This window comes from Papio anubis, chromosome 12, assembly GCF_008728515.1.
Source record: "Papio anubis isolate 15944 chromosome 12, Panubis1.0, whole genome shotgun sequence".
NCBI lineage: Eukaryota > Metazoa > Chordata > Mammalia > Primates > Cercopithecidae > Papio > Papio anubis.
Genome location: NC_044987.1, coordinates 117,922,121 through 117,941,959, shown reverse-complemented (window position 1 = coordinate 117,941,959; position 19,839 = coordinate 117,922,121). Strand labels below are relative to the sequence as shown.

General features: G+C 43.1%; 1 protein-coding gene across 2 annotated transcripts in view; it reads left to right on the top strand.

Annotated features, from left to right (window-relative positions):
• Positions 1-19,839, top strand: part of TESMIN (testis expressed metallothionein like protein) — a 48,080-nt gene that overhangs the window by 13,479 nt on the left and 14,762 nt on the right. Inside the window, exons 6-7 of one of the 2 annotated variants that reach the window (XM_021925453.2) lie at positions 2,711-2,799; positions 7,901-7,972. In XM_021925453.2, the coding sequence (XP_021781145.2) occupies positions 2,711-2,799; positions 7,901-7,972 (161 nt within the window). The remainder of the gene's footprint in view (positions 1-2,710; positions 2,800-7,900; positions 7,973-19,839) is intronic. The other variant, XM_021925454.2, reaches the window with a different exon arrangement.

Here is a 19,839-nt window from a genome sequence, read left to right as displayed (position 1 = left end):
ACAATTAGCAAATCTAATAAAGAAGCCAATTACATCATCTGTTAGGAGAGCAGAGGAAGGGGGTTGGGGGGATGGGGATTTGATGGGGAAAAAGGCTAGCTGCAGGTTTAAAAAGGGTGATCATGGCTCCGTTGTGAAGGTGACATTTGAGCAAAGCCTTTAAAGAGATGAGGCAATGAGCCATGTGAAGCAAGCTGTGGAACATCCCAGGCAGGCCTTGGATAGGGTCATGCCTGCTGTGGTCGCAGCAAGGAGGCCACTGGGCCTGGGATAGTGTGAGCTAGGGAAGTAGGGCAGGGAAGAAGTCAAGACATTGGAAGAATTATGGCTTCCACTCTAAAGAGGGGCTGGCGGGGAGGAGGGGTCAAGGAGAAAGGTGAGCCTGTTTTGGCAATAATCTCGGGGAGAGACGATGGCTCAGATCAGGTGGTGGCAGTGGAGGTGGCAAGAAATAGCTTCTGGGGATACTTTGAAGGTTGAGCCAACAGGATTTGCTGATGGATTGGATGTAGGATGTGAGAGAAAGAGAGGAGTCAAGGATGCCCCCAAGATTTTCAGCCTGGTTGATTGGAGAGATGGAGTTTCCACCAACAGAGATGAGATGGTACAAGTTTTTCAAAGGTGTCCAGGAGTTCCATTTGGATATATTAAATTTGGGATGCCTCAGAAGATGTCGTGTAGGAGTTTAGAGTGAGGAAGGGCTAGGCAGGAGGGCTAAGATTGGGATTCCTAGTATATAGACAGTACTGAAAGCCATGTGCATAGATGAGATCTCAAAGGGAGTGAGTGTAAATTGAGTTAGATATTTGTTGAGTTAGTGAGTAAATACTTCTCAAGTGATATATTGGCCAAGAGAAAAGAGAGTATTATCAGTGCAGGAGGTGAGTGTAAGCCGGGATCTGGCGAGCACCAAGGTGGAGTCTGTCTTGGAACCTCATAGAACCCTCCTACCTGCTGGCCCCCTCCACGCTGCTGGCCTTCCTTTCTCTGCTGTTTCAGCCACCAGTCCAGAAGGCACACACTGCACTTGCTCTTTCACCTCTAAGACCTTGCATAAGAAACATCCGTTTGGCCACAACTTGCTGTCTCCTCACCTTCCCCCAGCTTTCCTTGACTGTTTGTTATCATCCCCATTTTGGCCCCTTATCCAGCATGGACCTCAAGGACAATTCTTTTAGCAATGCATTTGCTGCTCCCCGAGAATCCTTTGCTTCCTTGCCAGACCCCAGTTCTATATATTCTTTGGAGCGTTACCACCCAAAGTGTGGCGCATGGAGTAGAACTGTTGGGATCACCTGGGAGCTTGTTAAGAAGTGCAGAACCTCAAGTTCCACCCCAGACCTGAGATTCAGACCCCCTGGATCAGATCTGCATTTTCACAAGGACCCTGGATGACTTGTGCACACAGCAGAGTCTGAGAAGCCCTTCCTCCGAGTTGACTTCCTTCACTCCAAGAGGACCAAACATTGCTGAAGAAACCTGTGGATTCCAGCATAAAGTTGCCCTGGATTTACAACCTATGGAGTACATAAGAGATTCTCTGCTTTACTTTGGGGCTAAATAAGCAAAGGGGGAAAAATGTAATTTTACCTGGTTTATGCGAATAATTGCCTCAATCCTGAGAACTATGACATCCTTTCTCCAAAAGAATGCAAAACTCTTCAGACTGACATTTGAAAACAGGGGCCTCATAATTAGGTGTCCAGGTGAGGGCAAAAGAGACACCCATCTCAGGGCCTTGTGAGCACTCCCTTCTGTGTACGAGCAAGAGGAGAGCAGGAAGGGGCTTCCTGGGAAGAAGCCTGGGGACTCAAGACTGATTGTAAATGAGGCCGTGGGACCCAGGGGGCTTTCTCAGTGTCTTCCAGCCCTAATGAATGGTGATGACACACAGTTTAAATCGGGCACAGAATGGAGGAAGTGCAGAGGATAAATACAACATGCATTTTGTTTTCTAAGACTATACTTTTTAAAGTTATAAAAATAAATTTATTTAAAGATACGTTTCCATTTTTGGAGAGAGGAGGGGACAAGGATATGAGGTTTAACTGTGATATATGCACAAAATCTGAAAACCTAATTGTATCTAGTACTGTTAATTTCTTCAAGCTACTGAGTAGAAGAGAAGTAGGCCAGTGATGGCTTTGCTGCCTGTTACTTTCCCTGTGAACAGCCTCCACAGGCCATGCTAATGAGTAACATAAAGAAAGATGGGACCTGGGAAAGCAAAGAATGTGGACAATGCAGAGATTATGACATTGCTTTTGAATTAGTTAAAACAGGTTACAAAATATTTTTTTTCAATACATGAAAAATCATGGTTGCCAACAAGACTTCAAATGTCAAGATCTCTGTAAGAAACTTTCTAGTTTACGGAAATTTGTCATTAAATGTATTTCACAATTGATAGCCTATAAAAATGAAAAGGAGTTCCATGACAATACCCCTGGCCAGCTGAGTGACAGCTATGGACGGCCTCCAGCCCATGGAGGCCAGCCCTGCATTTTTGCACACTTCTAGGCAGGCCTCGGCACTAGAGTCTGCCCAGTGAAAGTGGATTCCTTGTGGTAATAAGACCCAGACATGATTATAAGGGATGGTGATGTAAACCTTTAGAGAAAAAAAGAATCATTTTTATCTGGGGGCTGGCTGACTGGAACTTTAAAGATCCTTGCTAATTCCAAATATCCTTGCCTTTGACTTTGAACAGCTTGAGGGAGCCTTACCATCGGTAGTCAATGGGTCTGCTTTCCCCTCGGGATCAACTCTTCCAGGACCACCAAAAATAACTTTGGCTGGGTAAGGATTAGAAGCAATATGTTGTCACTCTAATGTAAGAATTTAAGAGACTTTTGGATACATTTATGATTTTCTTCTAAACTATAAAATGAGCTTCACTGCACACCTTCATGACTTCTGAGAAATGTTTTTACTGTCAGCAGTGCCACTAACAGTGTTGCTGTCTGTGTCTGGTTTCGTTGGGGTTGCAAACGCTGCTGGAAAGTCTGGCCCATAGTCTGTATCTGTCCCTGTCCTCCTGTCCGCTGTCCTATGTCAGTGTTTCTGAAGCTTGTTGCCATTTATAGCTCTGTCTTCATTCCATGTTGATTCAAACTGTGCTGGCCTCTCTTTTTTGCTGTCGTCCGTGTAAATAATGGCGTGGCAGCCACGTAGCATGAACGGGGAGCTGCAGAGTGCCCTCCAGCCGCCTCTGCCCGCTGCCTTCTGTGCTGAGTTGGCTTGAGCTCTATGGCAGGTGCTAATGCATGATCTGTCTTCACATCTCCAGGTGGACATAGGCTGTGCTTATCTGGGACCTCATCTTGCTATTTCTTGCCTTGTCTTGTGTTTATAATTGTTGCTAATTAAACTAATCAGCTGGTTGAAATTGTCAGGTTAACATTTATGTATTAACAGTGGTTTGGGCAACCCTCTCCGTTCATTGAGCCCTGTAGTTGATTATGGAGATCAGCATATTCCTACCTCCAGGAGGTGTTTGTTTGTTTGTTTGTTTGTTTTCTCTTGTTTTTTGTTGTTGTTGTGGTTGTGGGGTTTTTTTTTTTGTTTTTTGTTTTGAGACAGACTCTTGCTCTGTCACCCAGGCTAGAGTTCAGTGGCATAATCTCCGCTCACAGCAACATCCGCCTCCTGGGTTCAAGCAATTCTCCTGCCTCAGCCTCCCACGTAGCTGGGACCACAGGCGCCCACCACCACACCCAGCTAATTTTTGTATTTTTTAGTAGAGACTGGATTTCACCATGTTGGCCAGACTGGTCTTGAACTCCTGACCTCAGATGATCCGCCTGCCTCAGCCTCCCAAAGTGCTGGGATTACAGGCGTGCCTGGCCTGCCTGCAGCAGTTCTTTTGGCCCACAGTCTAAGACAAACACACACCCTGGGCCTGAGAGACAGCAGTCAAACACCTTACAGGATATAGCCCGCGGCCTCTAGTGCTTTCTAGGCTCCTGCAGAGTTCTGCCATCGGGCATGGCTTCGTGATGGCCTTGGTAAGTGTGAGGAGAGTGGTTTGGGGCTGGAATGAAAGGCTGTAAATCCGGAAACACACTGGAACCGATCAACACTATCAGCTCTCATGGTCACTGAAGGGCGTTGGTTGCTCCCTGGCACTGCTGCTTCAGCTTCTGCAGTGGCTCCTTTAGCTGTTGTAATTCTGTGCCCAGGCTGTTGACAACTTTTGCTGAGTTTGATGGAATAAGACCGTGGGCCCTGCTGCTTGCTTCACTCTCTGGGTGTGATGGATCGGTGAGGGTGCAGTTGCTATCATTGTAATTGGTCATCTCATCACGGCTGTTAACATTTCTGGACCAAACAAAAATGACTTCAGCAACTTCCAGATTCTGCTGATACATTACACAGGATGATCTAAAAGGACACAGTTCTGAAGATACTCATTTTTCTTGTAATCTGGGGGCATCTGGTCGATAGTATTGACTCACTCTGAGCTGTATTGTGTCTAGAACATTCAAGGACATTTGATACTTCTCATACTTTAACTGTGTACTCTCCCAGTTACAGTGCCCTCTGAGGCTTCCATGTGGTGCAGCCGATGGGCATTTGCACAGAGGAGCAGTCATGAGAGAGTTTTCAGGGCAACTATTTCTCCTTTTCCCCCTTTTCATCTCCCCCTGCTCCCCATTCTCCTCCTCCTCCTTCCTCTTCTCGTCCCCTCATCCTCGTCTTTGTTCTCCTCCCCCTGCTCTTCTTCCTCTCTCCTTTTCCTCCTCCTCTATCTATACTAGATTTTTTTCAATCAGTCACATGTTTTTCTTTATTTTGAAAGTTACAAAAGATTTCTCTATTGTAAATGGTGTGCCAGGAACAACATGAGATGTGTATTTGTATTTTTTATGCACATAATTACTTGATCTGATGCCTCTCCACTTAATTGGGTCTGATGATTTTTATCTCGACATCTACAATGCTGATGATATGCTGGAATCTCTACCAATTTATTGTTAGTGGTAAGGAAGCAGTCAGAGAACGTTTTGCTGGTTGTTTCATTCTGTGTGAGTTCCCAACCAAGACTCTGTCAGCCCAGTGTGGTTCCGATGTATCTAACCTAGTAGAGGCCATAGAAGCAGTTCAGCTCAGGCTGGAGGCCAGCAGGCTGAGCGTGCGAGCTGACCCGATGGTCATTTGTTAGGGTTGGGGGGTGAACTGGCTAACTTATTAACTAGCTTATCATATTAATAAAAACTCTTTAATACAAATCCGTGTCCTGACATTCTGTAGCTTTAATAATCCCATTATCAATCTGGTAATAAATGTGAATTCTGACACATTGTTGATGCTACTGGTTTTAGTAACATAATGAACACCATAATAGAGAATATTCAAGGGTCTGCTTCTCCGGCAATTTTTTTGCTAAAGATGAGGTTATCATGTTGTGGTGTAGTTTTTTTAGAAGGCTTTTCTGAGGCAGAGTTGTCCAGATCTTTTCTAACTCTTTAATTTTTAGATGGGCACTGACCGAGCAGTCTATCTGGAGCCATGGAAGTGATTTTCCACTTAGTGTCCACTGCAGTCAGAGACCCTCACTGCCCCGCACTCCGTGCTCATTCCTGATGAGTGTCTTTGCTGACGCTGTTATTTAAACTGGGCCGTCCTGTTGAGCAATAGTGAAGAAACCTTGCCGCCTTAAAAGCTGATGTCAAGTTCCACCTCCTTCAAGAGCATTTGGTTTTCACTTCTTCCGTCTATGCTGAACTATGCTGCCTCTGAGTTTCTGCAGTGTTTACAGTCGGTATAGCACAGTGTGCTGGTTGATTATTCTGAGTTTCTGTGGCGTTTACAGTCAGTATTGCACAGTGTGCTGGTGGATTATTCTCTTATGTGCTGTAATGTTTCCATTGCCTGTGTCTCGTATCCCTGCTGACTTGGTGGATTCCTCCAGGACAGGCACCATGTGTTAAATAGATAGTTATCCTTGGTGTCCCCTGAAGCACTGACCATGGTCCTGGCCACGCAGTGATTTCTAGTAAATGCCTGCTGGCCTCCTCCTGCTTCTGTAGATACTCGTGGGCCTGTCACCCTCCCTCCACAGTTACAGTGGTTCCCCACTGGACTGCCTCCACAAGCCCCCACGCCACTTCCTCAAGGGAACAGTTTTTGTTCCTCTGGACAGGGAGGGCCGGTCCACCCTGTGCCCCAGCTCAGGGCAGGTCTGAGAGGGCCAAGGACAAGAGCAGTGAAGTAGCTGTCAGAGCCCCCTCTGAACAGGCCCAGGTCTGACCCACAGGTGAACAGGCCAGGTGGCAGGATGGCTAGACCTGCCACCTCTAGGCACCCATGAGGGCGGAAAGCTGTAACTCTCCTATCTCTAAAGGAAAAACCAAACTAGATGAATTCTCAATTAATACAGAATTCAGCAACATCGTCTTTATCTCTAAAATGGTAGCTTTCTCCAGAAGAGGTCAAAGTTAGCAGCTTGCCCCAGTTTCATGTGCCATGAGCTGTTTCCCATGGGGAGCAGGATGGGTCACTAAACAGAGGCACAGGTGGTGAGCGCAGGGGTGGCAGACCAGTCAGTCATGCATACCAGAGCAGTGAGGTGAGGTGAGGGCAGGCCAAGTGAGGGGGATTTGGGGCTGACCTCAGCTCTGACAGCCAGTCAAGAGAGCTGAGCGTGCGGGCGCTCGGAGCACAGAGGACAGGGCAAAGACTTTGCCTCTCTTTAGGGCGTTTGTATTAGTTACCAACCCCTATGCTCCATGAGATGGCATGAGGCTGACAGCAAGCACGGACTGTGTGCCAGGTGCTGTTCGAGTTCTGGTAGGAAACCCAAGACTAAGATGCAGCCTTGCTCAGAAGTGGCCAGTGCATCGCAGAGATGAGACCTGTGTACATGACTTCAAAGAGCACACTAATACAGATGCACGCCCACACTGGGTACAGGGACAGCCCTGCCACAGAATTCTAAATTAAATGCTGTATTCGTTTAGAATTCATCTAGTTTGGTTTTTGTCACATGGTGTTTTGTACACGTTCCCCTCCTTGTCACCACAGCCTATTGAACCACTTCCATTGCAAATGTTCTGAGCTCCTTGGTGAGTGTCTCTTCTGAGCAATGCTTGGGAACTTCTCCTGATGGTTTAAGGTGCAGCTGCCCTCACGTTCAGCAACACCCAGAGACACATTAGAGGAGGAGTTTGTTTCTTCTCTAATGCCCCTGAAGATGACTTCTGAGCTAATCACAAAATGTAATTAGGAAGGAGTTGTAATAATCCCTTCCTAAAATGAGGAAAGTCCCCAGTGATCACATGGCACACTTAAGTGATTACTAACATGCTTTGATATTGTTAGTAATATTACAGCGTGGACTGCTTTAGCACTGGTATATCTGAAGACGAACGACGCTTTATCTATTGTTCTTTAATTTGTACTTCCTATTAGCATTCAGATTTTTTTTGGGGAAAGAGCTGTTCGGTGGGGAGAGGAGCACAAAAAAAAAAAAAATAGAGGTTTAAACAGGTCAGGGGGAGAAGAACTCCAGGAAGACATCTTGGGAAGGGTGAAGAGCCTTAGGACCCCGCTCGGCACACACACTGACTCCCTGGAAGACATCTTGGGAAGGGAGAGCAGCCTTAGGACCCTGCTCTGCACATACCACTGACTTCCTGGAAGACATCTTGGGAAGGGAGAGCAGCCTTAGGACACCGCTACACACACACACTGACTCCCTGGGCATGTGTGGCTGCGTTTGGTGGTGCTAGTTGCATCACATTGGAAACTCCCACTTCATGATTAGGCATCTATCAATAATACCTATAACTATCTGGTGTTGAGATTCTCACAATGTGTTGAAAAACACCAGATGCTTAGCTAATTCTCTATATAAGGAGTAACGATCTGAATACATTTTCTTTTTTAATCTTTATAGAGTAACTCTTAGTTCATGGGACACAAAGTCTAAAAAGCCATGTAACTGTACCAAATCCCAGTGTCTGAAATTGTAAGTAATCACAAATCCTTCATTATTAAATATGAAATAAGGTTGCTTAGAAGTCAGTAAGTGGAGCATAGTCTAGAGAAACCAGAATGGCTAGCACTGCACGTGTTACAGTTACTTCTCAACAATCTTGTCCTGATGCTCGTTGTCCAGAACAGCGAGACCAGAGAGAAGCAGCCACTTTTGCATGAACCTGGTATGGATTTTTGGTATTATCTGGGCAAACTAATTTAGTCAAGATACTAGTGGCTCACACTTCAAGGGGTGTAATTTTTCTTGGGTTTTGGCTCGCATCCTCTAGCCCCTCAGACAAGTGCTAACCATGTCATTGTTGAGCGTTAACTGTAATATTTCCACATCCTATTTTTAAAAAGTTTTATGAATTGGTTTACTCTACATTGAAATTTTCTCCGAAAAGTTCTCCCCCAGCCAGGAGGTGTGGTCAAAGGGTGACAGGGCCGATTGTCACGTGGAGTCGGGGACTGGAAGTAGACGATGTGGCTGAAGTAGGAGGCGGACCTCATTGCCATGCTTGACAGCACTGGGTGCATCAGTTTCCTCGGCCGCCCTGCGAAAGTTGGCGTCTGGTGTCTGTGCTGTCTGCCCTCCCTTAGCTCTTGCTGTGGGCTGCTTGCTTTCTGCTCTTATGTCTGCCTAGCCTTAAGTTACATGTTGAAAAGGGAAAACATTTCCTAGTCCCAATGTCTGATGACCCTAACCACAGTCTCCACGTGATTTTTCCATTGCAGAGCTCCTGCTGAAGTCACTGAGAGCCCCAGTGACGGGACAGTGATGTGGGGGTGCACCAGTGGGTAGAAATCCAGAAGTCCATGAAACTTAGTTCACACAACCAAAATGGAAAAACAAATTGATTTTTAAAAAGTAATTGCAGACAGTATAGGGTTGACTGTCTGAAAATATTTGAGCTATCATTGGTTTAGTCTATGAGGCCATATACTTCTCTGAACGTTGGAAACGCCATAACATGACTGATGAGGAAACTAAAGATGCGGCTCTGGGTAAGGAGGAGGAAGGACAGAGGGAGAAAGCCTGGACCCTGTGACGCTGTCAAGCCAGTGCAGCCTGCCCGGATGGAGATGTCGGATGCGGAGGAGGACCAGGTGGTGGTGTCCAGAGGACAGAGCTGTGCAGGGTGGTGGGCTCCTGGGGATGGGGGCTGCTCAGCTGCTGGCTGGGTGTGGGGGACCAGGCATGTCAAATGACCATGAAGCCTAGAGCAAGGTGTAGACTGTAACTGGGGGCAAAGTGAGGTAACTCCTAAGGACTTGGAAACCAGATGACTCTAAGAAAGGCTTAACTTGAATTACGTCAGAATGGAAGGCCAAAGAAACAGCTTCTTGTCTAGAAGCAGCTTCCTAGCTTAATTGGCCACCGACGCACGTAAGAAAGAATGGACCATCATGAGGGCGGTCGGTCAGCACTGGAACAGAGGAAAGGAGGCCCAGAGTGTGTCCAGTGCTGGCAGGTGACAGAGGCACCGTCTGTGAGGGCACAGAGCTGGCTTCTCCAGGGAAGTGCTGTGTGCGGTGGGCAAGAGACTTAGAGCCCTCCCAATCTACTCGATGACTACACACCTCAAATTCTGTGCTCAACATGCAACTGTCTGACCATGGACTTAGCTTCCTAGTAGCTCCATACTGAGAAATGAGAGGCCTTGGAGAAAGAATGTGAACATTTTGGGCACTGGAAAAGGATGTTATTTCCATCATAAATTGATGCATGACATTCTGATAATGCATTGTGATTTGGTTGGAATCAATCCATCACTGAGAAACCAGTCATCTCTGGAAATACTAATAAAGTGTGTGTTCTGCTTTTGGAAAAGCTAAGGAATAGGTAAATTCACCCAAGCAGTGAGGTCTCTTGGTGGCAGACCCCTGACCTCGTGCTGGTGTCTCTCCATACATGCCACCTGTCCTCGTGTGGAGACACGGCTCAGGTGAAGGAACAGAAGCAGGGGATCCTCCGTTGCTTGCTTCACTCGCACTTGTGGCATCATCGCCATCAATAACTTTCCATTTCCTTTACATTTTTACTCCCCACAACTAAGTCATGAGCACAAGGCAATGGAATGTAATTTTCTTAGTGCGAGTTAGTCCCACTCTCATGGGAGTCTCTGCTGCATACAGGCTACGAGGGATTGTTATTATAATTGGCCATCAATAGAGAGAAAAACACATGACAGTACTTTTTATTTTATTTTATAACATTTTTTTCAGACAGGGTCTCACTGTGTCACCCAGGCTGGTGTGCAGAGGTGCAATCGTGGCTTACTGCAGCCTCAACCCCCTGGGCTCAGGTGATCCTCCCAGCTCAGCCTTCAAAGTAGCTGGAACTACAGGCATGTGCCCTTATGCCCAGCTAATTTTTTGTATTTGTTTTTAGTGATGGCATGGGTAAAAATCGATTACTACAGGCAAGGCTCCAGTGGAAAGTGATAATATCCTGCTCCACTTCTCCCCATAGTCTGTCTCCCTCCAAGAAGCTTCCACTGTTAGCAACTTCTGCTTTCAGGTTTCCTGGGGGAACCTCCACACCTGTAAAGATTGTCTCCTGCCTCTTGCTGTGGTAGACAAGGGTTTTACTCGTTCATCTTCCTCCTCCAAATAGAGCTGGAACTACCCTTTTTAGTCCCTCTCTTAGTGCCTTACCCCTGAAACTTGAAACAATGAATCCCAACTTTTTGTTGTTGTTTCATTAGCCATAAAAAATTGGGAATTATTTTTAAACGAATAATTAATCTGCATGATTAAAATGGTACTGATGTAAACTGAAGAGGTAGTTAAATGTTTTCTGATTATTTTATTGGAAACGTATTGATGGATTTTAAATTTTTTTTTTTTTTTCTTGAGATGAAGTCTTGCTGTTGTTGGCCCAGGCTGGAGTGCAGTGGCACAATCTCGGCTCACTACAACCTCCGCCTCCCGGGTTCCAGCAATTCTACTGCCTCAGCCTCCGGAGTAGCTGAGATTACAGACAACTGCCACCACGCCCAGCTAAGTTTTGTATTTTTAGTAGAGGCGAGGTTTCACCATGTTGGCCAGGCTGGTCTCGAACTCCTGACTTCAGGTGATCCACCCGCCATGGCATCCCAAAGTGCTGGGATTACAGTCATAAGCCACCATGCCTGGCCAGATTTTTAAAGTAATTAACATCTACCTTTCCAGTACTGTTACAAATGTGTTTCTTAACCATTTTTGTATATGTTAAACATTGATTTGCTATGTAGTTTTTTAAAGCAACTGTAAAATATAAAGCTTAATAATTTAATGTAAAATATAAAATATAAAAACGTTTATAACAGGCCTTTTTTGGTGTAGGCAGCAACATACAGGCATGCATTGGAGGTACTGCAGCTTCAGCTCCACAACCACAACAGAGCAAATCACAATAAAGCAAGTCACACAAGGCTTTTGGTTCCCTAATGCATGTAGAAATTATATTCATATAACTATAAACATGCTGTAGTTGAATCAGTGTGCAATAGCATTCTATCTAAACAGTACATACCCTAATTTAAAAACACTATTTCTAGAAAATGCTAACAATCATCTGAGTCTTCAGCGAGTTGTCAGTTTCTAGCTGATGGAGGGTCTTGCCTTAATGTCATGGCTATTGACTGATGTGGGTGGTGGGGGGCTGAAGGCTGGGGTTGCAGTGGCAGTTCCTGAAAATAAGACAATGCGGTTTGGCATATCAGCTGACTCCTCCTTTCAGGAAAGATTTCTCTGTAGTACGTGATGCTGTTTGATGGCATTTTACCCACAGTAAAACTTTCAAAATTGGCGTTAATCCTCTCAAGCCCTGCACCGCTTTATCTACTCAGTTTATGGAATATTCTAGATCCTGTATTGTCATTTCAGCAGTGTTCACAGCATCTTCACCAGGAGCAGATTCCATCTCAAGAAACCACTTTCTTTGCTCATCTGTAAGAGGCAACTCCTCATTCATTGAAGTTTTATCCTGGTAATGAAACAATTCATTCACATCTTCAGGTTCCATTTCTAATTCTAATTCTCTTGCTATTTCTACATCTGCAGTGACTTCCTCCACTGAAGTCTTGAACCCCACAAAGTCATCCACGAGGGTTGGAATCAACTTCTAGCCTCCTTTCAATGTTGATATTTTTATTTCCTCCCATGAATCATGAATATTTTTAATGGCACATAGAATGGAATAATTTCCAGAAGGTTTTCAATTCACTTTGCCCAGATCCATCAGAGGAATCACTATCAATAGCAGCTATAGATTTATGAAATGTATTTCTTTTTTTTTTTTTTTTTTGAGACAGAGTCTCACTCTGTCGCCCAGGCTGGAGTGCAGTGGCCGGATCTCAGCTCACTGCAAGCTCCGCCTCCCCGGTTTACGCCATTCTCCTGCCTCAGCCTCCCGAGTAGCTGGGACTACAGGCGCCCGCCACCTCGCCTGGCTAGTTTTTTGTATTTTTTTAGTAGAGACGGGGTTTCACTGGGTTAGCCAGGATGGTCTCGATCTCCTGACCTCGTGATCCGCCCATCTCGGCCTCCCAAAGTGCTGGGATTACAGGCTTGAGCCACCGCGCCCAGCCGAAATGTATTTCTTAAATAATAAGACTTGAAAGTCAAAATGATGCCTTGATCCATGGGCTACAGGATGGATATTGTGTTTGAAGGCATGAGAACAAAATTAATCTCCTTGCACAGCTCCATCAGAGTTCTTGGGGGGCCAGGTACCCGGTCAATGAGCAGTAATATTTTGAAAGGAATCTTTTTCTGAGTAATAGGTCTCCACGGTGGGCTGAAAATATTCAGTAAATCATGCTGTAAACAGATGTGCTGTCATTCAGGCTTTGTTGTTCCATTTGTAAAGCACAAGGCAGAGTAGTTTTAGCAACATTCTTAAGAGCCCTAGGATTTTCAGAATGGGAAATGAGCATTAGCTTCAACTTAAGGTCACCAACTACATCATATCCCAATAAGAGGGCCAGCCTGTCCTTTGAAGCATTGAAGCCAGACATTGACTTCTCTTCTCCAGCTGCAAAAGTTCTAGGTGGCATCTTCTTCTAATAGAAGGCTGCTTCATCTACACTGAAAACCTGTTGTTCAGTGTAGCCACCTTTATCAATGATCTCAGCTGGATCTTCTGGAGAACTCGCTGCAGCTTCTCCATCAGCACTTGCTGCTTCTCCTCGTACTTTTCTGTTATGGAGGTGGCGTCTTTCCGTAAACCTCATGAACCAGCCTCTGCTAGCTTCCAACTTTTGATGTGCAGCTTCCTCACCTCTCTCAGCCTTAATAGAATTGACAAGCTTTAGTGCCTTGCTCTGGATTAGGCTTTGGCCAGTTTCATCTTCTCTCCAGACCTCTCAGGCTTTCTTCATGTCAGCAATGTTTTGCTTTCTTATAATTTGTGTGTTCACTGGAGTAACACTTTTAATTTAATCCAAAAGCTTTTCCTTTGATTCACAGCCTATCTTGGCTTTCAACATGCCTTCCTCACTAAGCTTAATCTTTTGATTTAAAGTGAGAGACATGGGACTCTTCTTTTCTCTTGAACACTTAGAGGTCATTGTAGAGTTGTTAATTAGAGTAATTTCAATACTGTTGTGTGTCAGGGAATAGGGAGGCCTGAGAAGAGGGAGAGATACAGGGAACCGCCAGTTGGTGGAGCAGTCAGAACACACTCAGCATTCATCAGTTAAGTTCGTGCTCTTATATGGATGTGGCTCGTGGTACTCCAAAACAATTGCACTAGTGACATCAAAGAACACAGATTGCAGATCACTATAACAGACATAACAATAATGAAAAGGTTTGAAACATTACAAGAATTACAGGAATGTGATAAAGAGACATGAAGTGAGCGCATGCTCTTGGAAAATGGCACCAACAGACTTGCTTGATGCAGAGTTGACACAAACCTTCAATTTGTTTTATAAAAAAAGCATTACCTGTGAAGCCCAATAGAACAATGTACAGTAAAATGAGGTTTGCCTATAAGTGTTAGATTATACGTTTTTGGACAATTATTTCATAGAGTGAGAAGGAGCACGGTCCACTAGAATGGAGAGAGTTTTCTTCCTCTCAGAAAAGCAAGAATTGGTTTTATACCATGAGTGTAGATATTTTTTAGGACTTTTTTTTGTTTTTTGTTTTGTTTTTGTTTTTGACACAAAGTCTGGCTCTGTTGCCCAGGCTGGACTGCAGTGGTGTGATCTTGGCTCACTGCAGCGTTTGCCTTCCAGGTTCAAGCAATTCTCATGCCTCAGCCCCCCGAGTAGCTGGAATTACAGGCATGCACCATCATGCCCAGCTAATTTTGTATTTTTAGTAGAGATGGGTTTTCACCATGTTGGCCAGGCTGATCTTGAACCCCTGGCCTCAAGTCATCCGCCCACCTTCCTAAAGTGCTGGAATTACAGACGTGAGCCAATGCACTCGGCCTTTTAGGACAGCTTTAATTAGCCCTTCATATATTGATTGACTTTAAGAAAATCCAGACTCAGTTTCATTATTTTTGAGACAGGATCTCACTCTGTCACCCAGGCTGGATGAATTGATATGGAGAGGTGGTATGATCATAGCTCAATGCAGCCTTGACCTCCTGGGCTCCCGCAATCCTCCTGCCTCAACCTCCTGAGATCACAGGCCAGCTTTTTAAAAATTTTTTATTTTAGAAATAGGGTGTCATTATGTTGCCCAGGTTGGTCTCAAATTCCTGAGCTCAAGGAATCCTGCCCCCTCGGCATCCCAAAGTGCTGGTATTACAGGTGTAAGCCACTGCACCCAGCCCAAACCCTAAGATTTCAGGCATAGATTGTACAGTCTGTGATACTGTTTCTTCATGTGGCCTTTTGTCTCTGATTAACTAGATTAATTATTGCCATCAGAATTCTAATGGAGCAGAAGGTCAAATCTGGATGGTCATTTTTTTGGTAGTCTCTTGTTGCTTACTCACACTTTTGATTTCTTATTTTATATTTAAAAATATTAAATATCTTCTCTGTAGCTCCTAACTAAAGTCAAGTCTCTGTCTCATTCTGTGTTTGTTTCATCTCTTGAATTTTTCCCTTTATGGTTGGGACCTCACATATTTTGTGATTTTTTTAAACTGTGAATTAGAATCACTGGGCCTTTCCCTGTGGGAGTTCTTCAAGGCTTGTTTTGAGAATGTGCTCTTCAGAGAAGGTTTGTTTGCTTCCACTTGGAGCTTGGTGGCACTTCCAACTTCGACGACTTACAATTTTTGGCTAATTTTTTTTTAATTAGGCTGCACAGTATGAATTCAGATTTCAACTTGAAGTGAGCCTCCTCCCCTCCCACCAGCCAGGATCACACACACATTTCCGTGCCGTTTGTTTTCAGGGCATTTGTTCCCAGGGTGGAGCCCTCTGCAGTTCTGGTCCATGTGTAGATCCTACAGCAGACCTTCTACCTCGAGCGTGCTTTTGACTGGGGTTAATATACGTAAAGCACCTAGAGCACAGCCCAGCAGATTGCATTTGTCCTTGTAAGCGTTTGACATTGTTAGGGTTGTCGTAGTTCCCCCTTTCTCCTCCACGCAGCAGTTAACTAGCGCCTTTGGTTGCTGGGATCAGCAGAGGCTTCAGAGGTCACTTTGGGCTTCAGTTTTGGCCCTCTGAATTTTGCCCTTTCTTGGGTTTCCTTAATTTTTTACCAGTTCAAATAGCCATCTAAAAGGTTTTAAATATTTAATCCAATGTTATTAAGTGTTTTATAGTAAGCAATATGTCAGGATGGACAGTGAATTAAGAATGAGTTTAGAATATATGTCATTGAGCTGGGCATGGTAGCTTACACCTGTAGTCCCAGCACTTTGGGAAGCTGAAGCAGGAGGATTATTTGAACCGAGGAGTTCGAGACCAGCCTGGGCAACATAGTGAGAACCGATTTCAAAAAAAAAAAAACTGTATTTTAGGTCTTTTCAACCACAAGACTCTAAAATTTCAGGATTCAATATGCCTGTGGGAAGTGAATTTGACAGAGGGTATCATGAGTATTTCCTTGAACATTATCGTTACCCTCTCAGCAAGCCACAGGGCAGGATGACCCAAAAAGTGTTGCAGTGTTGCCAGTGTGCCCGCACTGAGGCAATCTGCACCTCCAGGACAGCGCCTTTAATGGAATGATGCTCACTGTAATCTAGATCAAGGTGGGATAAATGTTAGAATTTCTACTAAAAGTTTTACATTTCTGCTTTTGTCATTGAGCTTTAAAACACTTGGAATTGATTTTCATGAATGGCATTAGGTAAGGATTCAATTTTATTTTTTTCCATATGGACAATTAATTGTCTAGCACCATATATGGCAAAACACGGACACAGTCCACAATATCTGCAGTGCAGCCCCATCAGCTCTCAGGGTTTGATTACATATGGGTCTGATCTGGGGTTCTCAATCCCACTCCAGGCGTGAATCTTGCTGCTTATTTGTAATGATTTGTCTGTGGATTTCCTTCAACTTTCTATTTAAACAATGATCTTGTCACAGATATTGGACCGTGATACCTTCCCCATCTTTGTACTCTTTTCTTTTTTCCTTGCCTTATTATACTGTCTAGAACCTCATAGTGATGAATGGAAGTTCTGGTTTGGGGCACTGTTGAATTGCTCCTAAATTCTAAATACTTCTAAAATTGCCTTGCCTTGCCCTAAATAAGACAGTTGCCGTAGGTTTTTGAGAGATGCCATTATTAGGTAGAATACATACTCAGATGCTATAACCAAGACTCAAAACTACAACCATTTCAGGACTAATGTGGTGGCTAATCAATATTATTGTCTCAGATTTCTATCTTAGTTGCCCTGACATCTTCAATGGAGGGCTTGTATTTTGTGGTCTAAGAAGGCTGCACCAGCCCCTACCCTTACATTCATCTTCCAGACACTGGGGAAGAGAAAACAGGAAGGCGAGTGCACATTCCTTAACCTTTCATGGCAAGACCAGCAATTGCCAAAATCACTTCCACTGATAGCCCTTTGGCCAGAGCCTAGTCATGTGGTCAGGCCAACTATATAGGAAGCTGGGAAATGCACTCTTGAGGTGAGCCAACCACATGCTCCACTACAGTTGCTGCCACTGTCGGATAGGGGGAAGTGGCTGTTGCAGGACTGACTGCCTTCTCTGTTACGTGCCCTTCTCAGGTTAAGGATGCTTCCTTCTATTCCTAGTTTCCTAAGGAATTTGCTATTATTATAATTATCAGAATTATAATAAAGGACTGGTGAATTTTATTGAGTGCCTTTTTATGTATTTGTTGAAATGATCAGATTGTTTTCCTCTTTTAATCTCATAATATATCTATGACAACAAACTTTCCAATGTTAATCTGCCTTTGCATTCCAGGGATTAAGCCCAATTTGATCATTATGTTATCTATATCAATAATATCAATATTAGTATCAAAAGATACTAATATTATCTTTTGTATGCACAGCAAGATTTAGCTCTTTAGGATTTTTGAATCTTTGTTCACAAGTGAGATACACCTGTAATGTTTCTTTCTCATACATTCTTTCATTTTGGTATCAATATTGTATTGCCTACTAAAATGCATTAGTTAGGCTTCCCCATCCCAAACCCCACTGGCTTCTTTTTCTCTAGCCTCTAAAAAAGTTTGGGTAAGGTAGGATTTATTTATTCATTGAACATTTGAAAAAACTTGTCTGAAAAACTTTCTGGGTTTGGTGTCTATCAGAGTTGGAGTGGTGAAGGTGATAGGTTACTCATTCACTTTCTTTTGTAGTTAATATTTTCTTTTTTGTTTCTTCTTGAGTCAATTTTGATATTTTATGTTTTTCTTAAAAAGTATTGAATTCTCAAAACTTTCAAATTTATTCATATATTCCTATTCATATATTCTATATTTAAAGTTGAACTCTGTATCTATAATTATGGTCTTTGACCTTTTCTAGACTTTCTCGATCAGTTCCAGGAGAGGTTGTCTATTTTGTCAGCCTTCTCAGAGCACCACCTTTTGGTTTTATTGATTTTCTTGGTTGTGGTTCATGAAGTACATTAATTTCTGCTCTTTACTGCTGTCTTTATTATTTCCTTCTCTTGTTTTACTAGCTTTTTGTGTTAACTGCTTACCTTATTATTTTCAACCTTTAAAATCTTTTTTTTTTTTTTTTTAGGAAATTCATTTAAAGCTATAAATTACCCCTATGGACTACTTTAATGCATCTTACAAGAGTTGATAGGCAGTACTTTCACTATCATCCATTTGAAATAGCTTGTCATTTTTATTGTAACGTTCTCTTTACCTCATGAGTTATTTAGATGTACATTTCATTGTGTCCACATTTGTATTATATATACGTGTATGTGTATGTATGTGTATATATTTTTAAATGATATTTTAATTGCTAATTTTTTCATTTAATTACTCTGTAGACAATGTAGTCTGCGTATCAATTCTTTGAAATTAATGAGCACTTCCTTTATGACCTAATGCAATCAATTTTGAAAATATTCTATATTAATTTGAAAAACATGTATATTCTCTATTTGTTGGGGGCAGTTATCTATCCATTCATTGGTTTATTTTGTTGTTTACATCTGCCAATTGCTTATTCAATTTTGTGTGATTTTTATGTTTTTGATAAAGATGTGTTGAGATCCCTCACTTAAGATTATGAATTTGTCTCCTTTTTCCTTATAATTCTATTTTGGTTTATATATTTCAAATCTATAGCATGAAGGTCATACAAATTCATGATTGTTCCATCTTCTTGGTGAATTATTCCATCAGTTGTTAATGACTATGCCTCTGTATCTTGGCGCATTTTGCCTTCAGTTCTTTCCTGTCTGACGGTAATGTTGCTGCACCGTGGTTTCTTTTCCAGTGCAGTACTAGTGAGTTAGGCTTTAGAATGTTCCTTTAGTTTTGCACTTTCTGTGTGGCAGTTTTGTTTTCGGTGTGTCTTCTGTAAGCTAAATATAGCTGAATCTTTTGAAAAGCAAATCTAATAACCCATGTTCAGTAGGTTTCTTTAATCTATTTGTATTCTTTGTCTGATTATTGACACATAGGGACTTATTTGTAGCAACTTATTGTTTTTTGAAATTTTAACTTTTATTTAGGTTCCTTTTCCCCATTCAGATGGCAGCATTCCATACATTCTGCTCTGTGCCTTGTCTTTTAAGATTGTGGCAAAATATGCATAACATAAAATTTACTGTTTTAAACCTTTAAAGTATACAATTCAGTGGCATGAGATATATTCACAGTGTCACACAACCACCATCACTGAATTTTTCCAGAACTTTTTCATCATCCCAAACAGAGATTCTGTACCCATCAGACTCTCCATCATCCCCTTTCCCCAGTCTCTGGTAACCCTCATTTTACTTTCTTTCTTTTGACTGTTCTAAGTCCTTCACATAAATGGACTCATACAATTTCTGTCCCTTTGTATCTGGCTTAGTTCACTTAGCACAGCGTTTCTAAAGTGCCGTCCATGTTGTAGCATGTGTCACAATGTCCTCTCTTCTTGTGCCTGCATAATATTCCATTGTGCGGATGAACCACGTTTTGTTTACCCTAATGCTGCAATGGACATTGATGTAGCAAGTATCTGGTCGAGTCCCTGCTTTCACTTCTTTTGCGTACATACCCAGAAGTGGAATTGCTGGATCATACAGTAACTTTCTGAGGAACCACAGTATCTTTCCATAGTGGCCATACCATTTTACACCCCCGCTAGGAATGTACAATACCATCTTATTTTGCGTTTTCTGATTACTGCTTTTTCTCTGCTTACTTTTGTCTGATTTATGTTTTGGAAAATTAGTGCTAATGGCAAAGTGGAAGAAGTTGAAAGCGAGGTTAATTAGGAGGCAGTTG